We start from the raw sequence: 15,411 nt of genomic DNA, 5'->3' as shown, positions 1-15,411 counted from the left end.
AGTGCTAAGATGTGGAAGCATGAACGAGGACAATACCGTTGAAATTAAGAAAGGTTAGAAGAAAACCTAACTGAAGAGAGTTGATAGACTGAGTGAAGACACACATGTCCGTACCCAATAACAGAGAGAAAACAATTCAACAAAGGAGTCAATACTAATGCGCAATACCACCGAGAGGAGGAGTCACTTGATGGCGTAACTCGGAACACTTCTTGCACCACTCCAGACCCAAAACAAGATGGCAGGAGTATGCAGAGCATGTGCATTTACTTCCACACATGAAACCAAACAGCCCGTTTTCCTTACAAGAAGTCTTATGATCCTTCTGGTAGCAAAAAAAAAAAAAAAGTAAACTAGCTTTGAAAAGAGAACAGGGTGACAGTAAACCAGGGTTGGGAAGACTGATGCCTAAGCGGTTAGGGCCATGGTGTTGGTCTCAGACTCTATGTTTATGCAAGGAGCTTAAATCTGAAAATGATAGCTGCCTATTGGAGGTGGTTTTGGTGCTTTGGCCTGCGAAGAAAAGGACGTAGAGCAGGAAGAATGGAAGACTGATTTACATCCTATATTCTAAAGTTATGAAGTATTAGATGAGATTTTTGTGGTTAGTAAAAAGTGTTGGGTTGATTCAATAGAGCAAACATACATTTTGTCTACAGGGTGGAGATCGCATGACTGATGCATAGGAAAATGCGCAAGTGGGGCATGGAGTGTGTGGGTTTCAGTCTTCGAGTGCACCTACTCATGTACTGCTGAATGTCACTGCATTCTATATGCATGACTGGAGGATACTGCACAGTGGATGATTGTTACTCACATTTGATTTTTAGCAGCTTGCCTCTGGGCTTTACGTTCTTTTCTTTTTTGATCTGGTGGCTTGGCAAAGACGATTTCAATATTTTCTCCTTCTACATCCTTGCCATTCATTTCTTCCAATGCCTAAAACATGGTACAAAATATTTAAAAATGGAGAAGTGAAGAATGATCACATTAAATGATATAACACTTACTGTCTGGTGATAAAATCGTACTGATGCCAACTTGGGTTGCAAGTTTGTTTTTCCAGTATGGAATCTTGCATGAATTGATGCATGTGTTGCCTCCAAGGAGTGAGGATAAAATGACTTATATTCTTTCATGTTTGTAGATTTTACTCATCATATTGACTATTATGCTCCTTAAGTACATATTCCAGACTTCAACAGTTATAAGATGTCCTACCAGTAGGTCTACGAGACCAGATAGCATTAGAACATTATTAGGTAGTGTAAAAATTCTGCAGCTGGGAACAATTCCTCCAAACACATCCAGTTTTAGGGCTCCAATCTAAAACTCTGGATTTACTGAACATGTATTTGTAGTTAAAACAAAACTGCAACAGAATTGTAGAACGTGGATGGGAAAGGGGGTGTGGGCTAGGCACTTAAAGTCAATACTGTGAAAAAGAACAAGTTACTTCCTGTATATATATCGCAGTGTGGCTTTTCATGGTGTTCTGGGGAAGTCAAATTAGAAAGCTGGATCTATAGGGTGCACTAAAAAGAAGCACACCATGCAGAGAGTCCAGTGGATCCTCAACTGGTTTGCAGAGGCAAAAGTAGATAGGACTAATGCTCTATATTTTGTGGTAGTGAGGACGAGCAGTTAGGATTATCAGAGGGTAGTGCTAAACATTTGTGGTACTCAGAGGCAATAAATGAGACACTCAAATAAAACTGAGACTAATTTAGAAAAACAACACTTCTTTGTATATACTTTAAACCCAAGAACTTTGTTAAAAGTTAAGTACTTTTTCAAACATGAATACTTTTCACTTGCAAAAACTGACAGTGCAATTTCAGTGTTCTTCAATGTTAGCCTATTAAAGGAAAACACGTTCTGCAAACAAGCACTTTACGAAGACCCACGGGACCAAGCTTGTAGATTTAAGGTGAGTACTGGGCAAGAGTAAAGACCACACTAATAGGTGAGTCTGGGCAGCACTGAGGCAGCCGGGTGCAGACATGAAGTACGTCATCGGGTGCCAATTGTATTTCAATGGGGATTGGTCCCCATGGACTTAGGTGGCAGGCTCTGGCTGGGGAGCCAGTCTGGGACAACCAACAAGTAAGTTGCAACGTGGGGTGCTCTAGGACATAGGTGTACCTTTGGGCTTCTTCACCAGGTTCCAGAGACCATGGATACAGAGGTGTACTTTGGCATTGGGTTTCCTTGTCCAGGAGCACTTGTTGTTGAAGGATCCTGTGGTCTGAGGAAGCTGGCGCCTTCGTAGAGTCCAGTAGGGGGTGAAACCACAGTGGACTTGAGTTTAGGAGACCTGGGCGACGTTGTTCACATCAGGGGTCCACTTCAACTTGGGCCGGGAGCCACAGGTGCAGATGTTGCTTTAGGTTTTGGGTTTCTCTCACCTCACTGGCTGGGGAGAGGGGGCTGCGTGCAGAGGCTACAGGCGACCTTAGGGAGTCCAGGAGGCATGAAACCACGATCTACTCAGACTGTGTACGAATGGGGGGACCATGTTGGAACCGGATGTCCAATCCCACTCGGGTAGGTGATGAGGGGTGGGGGACTGGTGATGACTTCAGGTGCCAGGACTTTGCAGTTCCAGAGGCTGTAGAGTCCTTTCCTTAAAGTTAGTTGGAAAGCAGGTCCACTGCACATGGAAGACAGATCTTTTTCGAAGGCAGGCATTCCTCCCAGGTTTCTGGAGGTCCAGCTGCAGGATGTGGCTTCTTCTGGTGCAGAGTCCATCAAGGAGCGCAGACAGGCCGGCGGGGTTGGTACTGGGAGGGAGGGGGCAGAATGGAGTGGGACGGGGGGCAGACAAACACACCCTCAGCAGCACAGGGGAAGCCGGGTGCAGTGTGCAAAGTTGGCGTCGGGTTGCTATAGAAAGCAATGGAGGGACCCGGGGGTCACTTATGCGATGCAGGCATGGCGGGACTTCTCAGGCCAGCCAGGCGGCGGATTCTTTGTTACAGGTAGTCGCGGTCAGGGGGAGCCTCTGTGCAGGCGTCGCTGTGGGGGTGCAGGGGGGTTGTCTCTGGTTACTCACGAGGTCGTAGTCGCCTGGGAGTCCTCTCTGCAGTGTTAGTTCTCTGGAGCTCGAGCCAGGGGTGTTGGGTGCGGAGTGTGAAGTCTCACGCTTTCGAAGAGTGAATTCTTTAAAAGTTGTTTCAAAGTTTCAAAAATTTTGCTGTTGGTGAACAGTGCCCTGGTTCTTGGGAGTTTCTTGGTCCTTCGGTTCAGGGCAGTCCTCTGAGGGTTCAGAGGTCGCTAGTCCCTGTCGGATGCATCACTGTGCAGGTTCTTTGAGTCTGGAGACAGGATGGGTAGGGCTGTGGCCAAGTCAGTGGTCGTCTCCATCGTCTCTGCAGGGCTTTCAGGTCAGCAGTCCTTCTTTGCCTAGGTTGCAGGAATCTGATTCCTGTGTTCTGAGTCACCCCTAAATATTGAATGTAGGGGTGTGTTTAAGTCAGGAGGCTTTGTTGTTGGCCTCAGAGAGCACATAGGCTCCAACTTCAGGGGGTCAGAAACTGGTCTCAGTGGCAGGCTGGCACAGACCAGTCAGTCCTGCACTAATCCCTCTGTGTGCATTATTTAATAAATCCAACACTGGCATCATTGTGGGCTTATTATTCTGAGAAGTTTGATACCAAACTTCCTCCCAGTATTCAGTGTAGCCATGATGGAGCTGTGGAGTTCGTTTTGACAAACTCCCAGACCATATACTTAATATGGCCACACTGTACTTACAATGTCTTAGAATGTCCGTAGACACTGTAGGGGCATATTGCTCATGCAGCTATGCCCCCACTTGTGGTATGGTGTACCCTGCCTTAGGGCTGTAAGGCCTGCTAGAGGGGTGACTTACCTATGCCACAGGCAGTATTTTCTGTGCATAGAATCCTGAGGGGGCTGCCATGTCGACTTTGCCTTTTTCTCCCCTCCAACACACACAATCTGCAGTTTTGGTGTGCATATGTTAGGTGAAGGGTCACTTAGGGTGGCACAACACACGCTCCAACCCTTAGGGATCTTGCGTGGTCACAGGGCCCTTGGTACCACTGGTACCTTTTACAAGGGACTTACCTGTGTGCCAGGGGTGTGCCAATTGTGGAAACAATAGTCCATTTTTAGTGAAAGCAAACTGGTGCTAAGTCCTAGCACACACTGTCAAGTCAGCATCAATATCAGGCAAAAAAGTGTGTGTGCGTGTCTGGGAGGGGGGTGGGATTTTGTAACTGCAACAAGAAGTCATTTTCCTACAGACATCCCATCTCCTTTTGAGTTTTTCAGGGAGCCCCATGATCATGCCCTTCAATGTCTTGTTAAACCTTTCAACGAGGTCATTGGTTTGGGGATGATACGGTGTGGTGAATTTATAATTCACCCTTGTAAGGAAATGCCTCCTTGGCATGGTTACCCCCTGACGTTTTGCCTTTGCTGATGCCAAGTTATGATTTTGCCTCCACAATTGGCACACCCTGGCATCCAGGTAAGTCCCTTGTAACTGGTACCCCTGGTACCAAGGACCCTGATGCCAGGGAAGGTCTCTAAGGGCTGCAGCATGTCTTATGCCACCCTGGGGAACCCTCACTCAGCACACGCACACTGCTTGCCAGCTTGTGTGTGCTGGTGGGGAGAAAATGACTGAGTCGACATGGCAATCCCCTCAGAGTGCCATGCCAACCTCACACTGCCTATGGCATAGATAAGTCACCCCTCTAGCAGGCCTTACAGCCCTAAGGCAGGGTGCACTACACCACAGGTGAGGGCATAGGTGCATGAGCCGTATGCCCCTACAGTGTCTAAGCAAAACCTTAGACATTGTAAGTGCAGGGTAGCCATAAGAGTATATGGTCTGGGAGTCTGTCATACACGAACTCCACAGTACCATAATGGCTACACTGAAAACTGGGAAGTTTGGTATCAAACTTCTCAGCACAATAAATGCACACTGATGCCAGTGTACATTTTATTATGAAATACACCCAGAGGGCATCTTAGAGATACCCCCTGAATACCTACCCGACTGCTAGTGTAGGCTGACCAGTTCCTGCCAGCCTGCCACACACCAGACATGTTGCTGGCCACATGGGGAGAGTGCCTTTGTCACTCTGTGGCCAGGAACAAAGCCTGTACTGGGTGGAGGTGCTTATCACCTCCCCCTGCAGGAACTGTAACACCTGGCGGTGAGCCTCAAAGGCTCACCCCCTGTAGGAAGTTGGCTCTGTATGTGCTATTTCAAAGTAAGGAATAGCATGCACAGAGTCCAAGGGTTCCCCTTAGAGGTAAAATAGTGGTAAAAAGAGATAATACTAATGCTCTATTTTGTGGTAGTGTGGTCGAGCAGTAGGCTTATCCAAGGAGTAGTGTTAAGCATTTGTTGTACATACACATAGACAATAAATGAGGTACACACACTCAGAGACAAATCCAGCCAATAGGTTTTTATATAGAAAAATATCTTTTCTTAGTTTATTTTAAGAACCACAGGTTCAAATTCTACATGTAATATCTCATTCGTAAGGTATTGCAGGTAAGTACTTTAGGAACTTCAAATCATCAAAATTGCATGTATACTTTTCAAGTTATTCACAAATAGCTGTTTTAAAAGTGGACACTTAGTGCAATTTTCACAGTTCCTAGGGGAGGTAAGTATTTGTTAGGTTAACCAGGTAAGTAAGACACTTACAGGGCTTAGTTCTTGGTCCAAGGTAGCCCACCGTTGGGGGTTCAGAGCAACCCCAAAGTCACCACACCAGCAGCTCAGGGCCGGTCAGGTGCAGAGTTCAAAGTGGTGCCCAAAACGCATAGGCTAGAATGGAGAGAAGGGGGTGCCCCGGTTCCGGTCTGCTTGCAGGTAAGTACCCGCGTCTTCGGAGGGCAGACCAGGGGGGTATTGTAGGGCACCGGGGGGGACACAAGTCCACACAGAAATTTCACCCTCAGCGGCGCGGGGGCGGCCGGGTGCAGTGTAGAAACAAGCGTCGGGTTCGCAATGTTAGTCTATGAGAGATCTCGGGATCTCTTCAGCGCTGCAGGCAGGCAAGGGGGGGGTTCCTCGGGGAAACCTCCACTTGATCAAGGGAGAGGGACTCCTGGGGGTCACTCCTCCAGTGAAAGTCCGGTCCTTCAGGTCCTGGGGGCTGCGGGTGCAGGGTCTCTCCCAGGTGTCGGGACTTTGGATTCAAAGAGTCGCGGTCAGGGGAAGCCTCGGGATTCCCTCTGCAGGCGGCGCTGTGGGGGCTCAGGGGGGACAGGTTTTTGTACTCACAGTCTTAGAGTAGTCCTGGGGTCCCTCCTGAGGTGTTGGATCGCCACCAGCCGAGTCGGGGTCGCCGGGTGCAGTGTTGCACGTCTCACGCCTCTTGCGGGGAGCTTGCAGGGTTCTTTAAAGCTGCTGGAAACAAAGTTGCAGTTTTTCTTGGAGCAGGTCCGCTGTCCTCGGGAGTTTCTTGTCTTTTCGAAGCAGGGGCAGTCCTCAGAGGATGTCGAGGTCGCTGGTCCCTTTGGAAGGCGTCGCTGGAGCAGGATCTTTGGAAGGCAGGAGACAGGCCGGTGAGTTTCTGGAGCCAAGGCAGTTGTCGTCTTCTGGTCTTCCTCTGCAGGGGTTTTCAGCTAGGCAGTCCTTCTTGTAGTTGCAGGAATCTAATTTTCTAGGGTTCAGGGTAGCCCTTAAATACTAAATTTAAGGGCGTGTTTAGGTCTGGGGGGTTAGTAGCCAATGGCTACTAGCCCTGAGGGTGGGTACACCCTCTTTGTGCCTCCTCCCAAGGGGAGGGGGTCACAATCCTAACCCTATTGGGGGAATCCTCCATCTGCAAGATGGAGGATTCCTAAAAGTTAGAGTCACTTCAGCTCAGGACACCTTAGGGGCTGTCCTGACTGGCCAGTGACTCCTCCTTGTTTTTCTCATTATTTTCTCCGGCCTTGCCGCCAAAAGTGGGGCCTGGCCGGAGGGGGCGGGCAACTCCACTAGCTGGAGTGTCCTGCTGGGTTGGCACAAAGGAGGTGAGCCTTTGAGGCTCACCGCCAGGTGTGACAATTCCTGCCTGGGGGAGGTGTTAGCATCTCCACCCAGTGCAGGCTTTGTTACTGGCCTCAGAGTGACAAAGGCACTCTCCCCATGGGGCCAGCAACATGTCTCGGTTTGTGGCAGGCTGCTAAAACTAGTCAGCCTACACAGATAGTCGGTTAAGTTTCAGGGGGCACGTCTAAGGTGCCCTCTGGGGTGTATGTTACAATAAAATGTACACTGGCATCAGTGTGCATTTATTGTGCTGAGAAGTTTGATACCAAACTTCCCAGTTTTCAGTGTAGCCATTATGGTGCTGTGGAGTTCGTGTTTGACAAACTCCCAGACCATATACTCTTATGGCTACCCTGCACTTACAATGTCTAAGGTTTTGTTTAGACACTGTAGGGGTACCATGCTCATGCACTGGTACCCTCACCTATGGTATAGTGCACCCTGCCTTAGGGCTGTAAGGCCTGCTAGAGGGGTGTCTTACCTATACTGCATAGGCAGTGAGAGGCTGGCATGGCACCCTGAGGGGAGTGCCATGTCGACTTACTCGTTTTGTCCTCACTAGCACACACAAGCTGGCAAGCAGTGTGTCTGTGCTGAGTGAGAGGTCTCCAGGGTGGCATAAGACATGCTGCAGCCCTTAGAGACCTTCCTTGGCATCAGGGCCCTTGGTACTAGAAGTACCAGTTACAAGGGACTTATCTGGATGCCAGGGTCTGCCAATTGTGGATACAAAAGTACAGGTTAGGGAAAGAACACTGGTGCTGGGGCCTGGTTAGCAGGCCTCAGCACACTTTCAATTGTAAACATAGCATCAGCAAAGGCAAAAAGTCAGGGGGCAACCATGCCAAGGAGGCATTTCCTTACACAACCCCCCCCCAAACGAAAGAGGATGAGACTAACCTTTCCCAAGAGAGTCATCATTTTCTAAGTGGAAGAACCTGGAAAGGCCATCTGCATTGGCATGGGCAGTCCCAGGTCTGTGTTCCACTATAAAGTCCATTCCCTGTAGGGAGATGGACCACCTCAACAGTTTAGGATTTTCACCTTTCATTTGCATCAGCCATTTGAGAGGTCTGTGGTCAGTTTGAACTAGGAAGTGAGTCCCAAAGAGGTATGGTCTCAGCTTCTTCAGGGACCAAACCACAGCAAAGGCCTCCCTCTCAATGGCACTCCAACGCTGCTCCCTGGGGAGTAACCTCCTGCTAATGAAAGCAACAGGCTTTCATCATTTGTTTGGGACAAAACTGCCCCTATCCCATGTTCAGAGGCATCAGTCTGCACAATGAACTGCTTAGAATAATCTGGAGCTTTTAGAACTGGTGCTGAGCACATTGCTTGTTTCAGGGTGTCAAAGGCCTGTTGGCATTCCACAGTCCAGTTCACTTTCTTGGGCATTTTCTTGGAGGTGAGTTCAGTGAGGGCTGTCACAATGGATCCATATCCCTTCACAAACCTCCTGTAATACCCAGTCAAGCCAAGGAATGCCCTGACTTGAGTCTGGGTTTTCGGAGCTACCCAGTCCAGAATAGTCTGGATCTTGGGTTGGAGTGGCTGAACTTGGCCTCCACCTACAAGGTGTCCCAAGTAAACCACAGTTCCCTGCCCTATCTGGCATTTGGATGCCTTGATAGAGAGGCCTGCAGATTGCAGAGCCTTCAAAACCTTCTTCAGGTGGACCAGGTGATCCTGCCAGGTGGAGCTAAAGACAGCAATATCATCAAGATAAGCTGTGCTAAAGGACTCCAAGCCAGCAAGGACTTGATTCACCAACCTTTGGAAGGTGGCAGGGGCATTCTTTAAACCAAAGGGCATAACAGTAAACTGATAATGCCCATCAGGTGTGGAGAATGCTGTTTTCTCTTTTGCTCCAGGTGCCATTTTTATTTGCCAGTACCCTGCTGTCAAGTCAAAGGTACTTAAGAATTTGGCAGCACCTAATTTGTCTATGAGCTCATCAGCTCTTGGAATTGGATGAGCATCTGTCTTGGTGACAGAATTGAGCCCTCTGTAGTCCACACAAAACCTCATCTCTTTCTTTCCATCTTTGGTGTGAGGTTTGGGGACTAAGACCACTGGGCTAGCCCAGGGGCTGTCAGAGCGCTCAATTACTCCCAATTCCAGCATCTTGTGGACTTCCACCTTGATGCTTTCTTTAACATGGTCAGATTGTCTAAAGATTTTGTTCTTGACAGGCATGCTGTCTCCTGTGTCCACATCATGGGTACACAGGTGTGTCTGACCAGGGGTTAAGGAGAAGAGTTCAGGAAACTGTTGTAGGACTCTCCTACAATCAGCTTGCTGTTGGCCAGAGAGGGTGTCTGAGTAGATCACTCCTTCTACTGTGCCATCTTTTGGGTCTGATGACAGAAGATCAGGGAGAGGTTCACTCTCTGCCTCCTGATCCTCATCTGTTACCATCAACAGATTGACATCAGCCCTGTCATGGAAGAGCTTAAGGCGGTTCACATGGATCACCCTCTTGGGGCTCCAGCTTGTGCCCAGGTCCACCAGGTAGGTGACCTGACTCTTCCTTTCTAGCACTGGGTAAGGGCCACTCCATTTGTCCTGGAGTGCCCTGGGAGCCACAGGCTCCAGAACCCAGACTTTCTGCCCTGGTTGGAACTCAACCAGTGCAGCCTTTTGGTCATACCAAAACTTCTGGAGCTGTTGGCTGGCCTCAAGGTTTTTGGTTGCCTTTTCCATGTACTCTGCCGTTCTAGAGCGAAGGCCAAGTACATAGTCCACTATGTCTTGTTTAGGTTCATGAAGAGGTCTCTCCCAGCCTTCTTTAACAAGAGCAAGTGGTCCCCTTACAGGATGACCAAACAGAAGTTCAAAGGGTGAGAATCCTACTCCCTTCTGTGGCACCTCTCTGTAAGCGAAAAGCAGACATGGCAAGAGGACATCCCATCTCCTTTTGAGTTTTTCTGGGAGCCCCATGATCATGGCTTTTAATGTCTTGTTGAATCTCTCAACCAAGCCATTAGTTTGTGGATGGTATGGTGTAGTGAATTTGTAAGTCACTCCACACTCATTCCACATGTGTTTTAGGTATGCTGACATGAAGTTGGTACCTCTGTCAGACACCACCTCCTTAGGGAAACCCACTCTGGTAAAGATACCAATGAGGGCCTTGGCTACTGCAGGGGCAGTAGTCGACCTAAGGGGAATAGCTTCAGGATACCTAGTAGCATGATCCACTACTACTAGGATGTACATATTTCCTGAGGCTGTGGGAGGTTCCAGTGGACCAACTATGTCCACACCCACTCTTTCAAAGGGGACCCCCACCACTAGAAGTGGAATGAGGGGGGCCTTTGGGTGCCCACCTGTCTTACCACTGGCTTGACAGGTGGGGCAGGAGAGGCAAAACTCCTTAACCATGTTGGACATATTGGGCCAGTAGAAGTGGTTGACTAGCCTCTCCCACGTCTTGGTTTGTCCCAAATGTCCAGCAAGGGGAATGTCATGGGCCAATGTTAGGATGAACTCTCTGAACAGCTGAGGCACTACCACTCTCCTAGTGGCACCAGGTTTGGGGTCTCTGGCCTCAGTGTACAGGAGTCCATCTTCCCAATAGACCCTATGTGTTCCATTTTTCTTGCCCTTGGACTCTTCAGCAGCTTGCTGCCTAAGGCCTTCAAGAGAGGGACAGGTTTCTTGTCCCTTACACAGCTCCTCCCTTGAGGGTCCCCCTGGGCCTAAGAGCTCAACCTGATAAGGTTCAAGCTCCAAAGGCTCAGTTCCCTCAGAGGGCAGAACTTCTTCCTGAGAAGAGAGGTTCCCTTTCTTTTGCTGTGTTGCAGTTGGTTTCCCAACTGACTTTCCTTTCCTCTTGGTAGGCTGGGCCATTCTTCCAGACTCCAGCTCTACTTGTTCACCCTGTGCCTTGCACTGTGCTCTTGTTTTCACACACACCAGTTCAGGGATACCCAGCATTGCTGCATGGGTTTTTAGTTCTACCTCAGCCCATGCTGAGGACTCCAGGTCATTTCCAAGCAGACAGTCCACTGGGATATTTGAGGAGACCACCACCTGTTTCAGGCCATTGACCCCTCCCCATTCTAAAGTAACCATTGCCATGGGATGTACTTTTCTCTGATTGTCAGCGTTGGTGACTGTGTAAGTTTTTCCAGTCAGGTATTGGCCAGGGGAAACCAGTTTCTCTGTCACCATGGTGACACTGGCACCTGTATCCCTCAGGCCCTCTATTCTAGTCCCATTAATTAAGAGTTGCTGTCTGTATTTTTGCATGTTAGGCGGCCAGACAGCTAGTGTGGCTAAATCCACCCCACCCTCAGAAACTAGAGTAGCTTCAGTGTGGACCCTGATTTGCTCTGGGCACACTGTTGATCCCACTTGGAGACTAGCCATACCAGTGTTACCTGGATGGGAGTTTGGAGTGGAACCTTTCTTGGGACAGGCCTTGTCTCCAGTTTGGTGTCCATGCTGTTTACAGCTATGACACCAGGCCTTTTTGGGATCAAAGTTTTTACCCTTGTACCCATTGTTTTGTGAAGAGGCTCTGGGCCCACCCTCCTGTGCAGGTTGTTGGGGGCCTGTAGAAGACTCTTTACTATTTTTAGTTTTGGTTGTCTCATCACCCTTCCCCTGGGGAGTCTTTGTGACCCCTTTCTTTTGGTCACCCCCTGTTGAAGTCTTGGACACCCTTGTCTTGACCCAATGGTCCGCCTTCTTTCCCAATTCTTGGGGAGAAATTGGTCCTAGGTCTACCAGATGCTGATGCAGTTTATCATTGAAACAATTACTTAACAGGTGTTCTTTCACAAATAAATTGTACAGCCCATCATAATTACTTACACCACTGCCTTGAATCCAACCATCTAGTGTTTTCACTGAGTAGTCAACAAAGTCAACCCAGGTCTGGCTCGAGGATTTTTGAGCCCCCCTGAACCTAATCCTGTACTCCTCAGTGGAGAATCCAAAGCCCTCAATCAGGGTACCCTTCATGAGGTCATAAGATTCTGCATCTTTTCCAGAGAGTGTGAGGAGTCTATCCCTACACTTTCCAGTGAACATTTCCCAAAGGAGAGCACCCCAGTGAGATCTGTTCACTTTTCTGGTTACACAAGCCCTCTCAAAAGCTGTGAACCACTTGGTGATGTCATCACCATCTTCAAATTTTGTCACAATCCCTTTGGGGATTTTTAACATGTCAGGAGAATCTCTGACCCTATTTATATTGCTGCCACCATTGATGGGTCCTAGGCCCATCTCTTGTCTTTCCCTTTCTATGGCTAGGAGCTGTCTCTCTAAAGCCAATTTTTTGGCCATCCTGGCTAACAGGAGGTCATCTTCACTGAGAGCATCCTCAGTGATTTCAGAAATGTGGGACCCTCCTGTGAGGGACTCACTATTTCTGACTAACACAGTTGGAGACAGGACTTGAGGGGTCCTGTTCTCCCTATTTAGGACTGGAGGAGGGACATTGGCCTCCAAGTCACTAATTTCTTCCTCTGTGAGGTCATCATCAGAGGGGTTGGCTTTTTCAAACTCTGCCAACAGCTCCTGGAGCTGAATTTTGGTAGGTCTGGAGCCAATGGTTATTTTTTTGATATTACAGAGAGACCTTAGCTCCCTCATCTTAAGATGGAGGTAAGGTGTGGTGTCGAGTTCCACCACATTCATCTCTGTATCAGACATTATTTTGCTAAGAGTTGGAAGACTTTTTAAAGAATCTAAAACTGTTTCTAGAATCTAATTTCAAACTTTTAACAAACTTTTAAACTCTAAAAGACAATGCTAAACAGGGACTTAACACACAAGGCCCTAGCAGGACTTTTAAGAATTTAGAAAAATTTCAAATTGCAAAAATGAATTTCTAATGACAATTTTGGAATTTGTCGTGTGATCAGGTATTGGCTGAGTAGTCCAGCAAATGCAAAGTCTTGTACCCGACCGCTGATCCACCAATGTAGGAAGTTGGCTCTGTATGTGCTATTTCAAAGTAAGGAATAGCATGCACAGAGTCCAAGGGTTCCCCTTAGAGGTAAAATAGTGGTAAAAAGAGATAATACTAATGCTCTATTTTGTGGTAGTGTGGTCGAGCAGTAGGCTTATCCAAGGAGTAGTGTTAAGCATTTGTTGTACATACACATAGACAATAAATGAGGTACACACACTCAGAGACAAATCCAGCCAATAGGTTTTTATATAGAAAAATATCTTTTCTTAGTTTATTTTAAGAACCACAGGTTCAAATTCTACATGTAATATCTCATTCGAAAGGTATTGCAGGTAAGTACTTTAGGAACTTCAAATCATCAAAATTGCATGTATACTTTTCAAGTTATTCACAAATAGCTGTTTTAAAAGTGGACACAGTGCAATTTTCACAGTTCCTAGGGGAGGTAAGTATTTGTTAGGTTAACCAGGTAAGTAAGACACTTACAGGGCTTAGTTCTTGGTCCAAGGTAGCCCACCGTTGGGGGTTCAGAGCAACCCCAAAGTCACCACACCAGCAGCTCAGGGCCGGTCAGGTGCAGAGTTCAAAGTGGTGCCCAAAACGCATAGGCTAGAATGGAGAGAAGGGGGTGCCCCGGTTCCGGTCTGCTTGCAGGTAAGTACCCGCGTCTTCGGAGGGCAGACCAAGGGGGTATTGTAGGGCACCGGGGGGGACACAAGTCCACACAGAAATTTCACCCTCAGCGGCGCGGGGGCGGCCGGGTGCAGTGTAGAAACAAGCGTCGGGTTCGCAATGTTAGTCTATGAGAGATCTCGGGATCTCTTCAGCGCTGCAGGCAGGCAAGGGGGGGGTTCCTGGGGGAAACCTCCACTTGATCAAGGGAGAGGGACTCCTGGGGGTCACTCCTCCAGTGAAAGTCCGGTCCTTCAGGTCCAGGGGGCTGCGGGTGCAGGGTCTCTCCCAGGCGTCGGGACTTTGGATTCAAAGAGTCGCGGTCAGGGGAAGCCTCGGGATTCCCTCTGCAGGCGGCGCTGTGGGGGCTCAGGGGGGACAGGTTTTTGTACTCACAGTCTTAGAGTAGTCCTGGGGTCCCTCCTGAGGTGTTGGATCGCCACCAGCCGAGTCGGGGTCGCCGGGTGCAGTGTTGCAAGTCTCACGCCTCTTGCGGGGAGCTTGCAGGGTTCTTTAAAGCTGCTGGAAACAAAGTTGTAGTTTTTCTTGGAGCAGGTCCGCTGTCCTCGGGAGTTTCTTGTCTTTTCGAAGCAGGGGCAGTCCTCAGAGGATGTCGAGGTCGCTGGTCCCTTTGGAAGGCGTCGCTGGAGCAGGATCTTTGGAAGGCAGGAGACAGGCCGGTGAGTTTCTGGAGCCAAGGCAGTTGTCGTCTTCTGGTCTTCCTCTGCAGGGGTTTTCAGCTAGGCAGTCCTTCTTCTTGTAGTTGCAGGAATCTAATTTTCTAGGGTTCAGGGTAGCCCTTAAATACTAAATTTAAGGGCGTGTTTAGGTCTGGGGGGTTAGTAGCCAATGGCTACTAGCCCTGAGGGTGGGTACACCCTCTTTGTGCCTCCTCCCAAGGGGAGGGGGTCACAATCCTAACCCTATTGGGGGAATCCTCCATCTGCAAGATGGAGGATTCCTAAAAGTTAGAGTCACTTCAGCTCAGGACACCTTAGGGGCTGTCCTGACTGGCCAGTGACTCCTCCTTGTTTTTCTCATTATTTTCTCCGGCCTTGCCGCCAAAAGTGGGGCCTGGCCGGAGGGGGCGGGCAACTCCACTAGCTGGAGTGTCCTGCTGGGTTGGCACAAAGGAGGTGAGCCTTTGAGGCTCACCGCCAGGTGTGACAATTCCTGCCTGGGAGAGGTGTTAGCATCTCCACCCAGTGCAGGCTTTGTTACTGGCCTCAGAGTGACAAAGGCACTCTCCCCATGGGGCCAGCAACATGTCTCGGTTTGTGGCAGGCTGCTAAAACTAGTCAGCCTACACAGATAGTCGGTTAAGTTTCAGGGGGCACCTCTAAGGTGCCCTCTGTGGTGTATTTTACAATAAAATGTACACTGGCATCAGTGTGCATTTATTGTGCTGAGAAGTTTGATACCAAACTTCCCAGTTTTCAGTGTAGCCATTATGGTGTTGTGGAGTTCGTGTTTGACAGACTCCCAGACCATATACTCTTATGGCTACCCTGCACTTACAATGTCTAAGGTTTTATTTAGACACTGTAGGGGTACCATGCTCATGCACTGGTACCCTCACCTATGGTATAGTGCACCCTGCCTTAGGGCTGTAAGGCCTGCTAGAGGGGTGTCTTACCTATACTGCATAGGCAGTGAGAGGCTGGCATGGCACCCTGAGGGGAGTGCCATGTCGACTTACTCGTTTTGTCCTCACTAGCACACACAAGCTGGCAAGCAGTGTGTCTGTGCTGAGTGAGAGGTCTCCAGGGTGGCATAA

The 15,411-nt window shown here is 48.8% G+C and overlaps 1 protein-coding gene across 9 annotated transcripts in view; it reads right to left on the bottom strand.

The window, feature by feature from the left end:
• Positions 1–15,411, bottom strand: part of SYNCRIP (synaptotagmin binding cytoplasmic RNA interacting protein) — a 392,640-nt gene that overhangs the window by 78,718 nt on the left and 298,511 nt on the right. For all 9 annotated transcript variants that reach the window (XM_069235574.1, XM_069235575.1, XM_069235576.1 and 6 more), the window contains exon 10: positions 818–939. In XM_069235574.1, coding sequence (XP_069091675.1) covers positions 818–939 — 122 coding nt within the window. The remainder of the gene's footprint in view (positions 1–817; positions 940–15,411) is intronic.

The sequence above is a fragment of the Pleurodeles waltl genome, chromosome 5, assembly GCF_031143425.1.
Source record: "Pleurodeles waltl isolate 20211129_DDA chromosome 5, aPleWal1.hap1.20221129, whole genome shotgun sequence".
NCBI lineage: Eukaryota > Metazoa > Chordata > Amphibia > Caudata > Salamandridae > Pleurodeles > Pleurodeles waltl.
The sequence above is the reverse complement of the archived record's forward strand: the minus strand, read 5'-3'. Positions and strand labels throughout refer to the sequence as shown.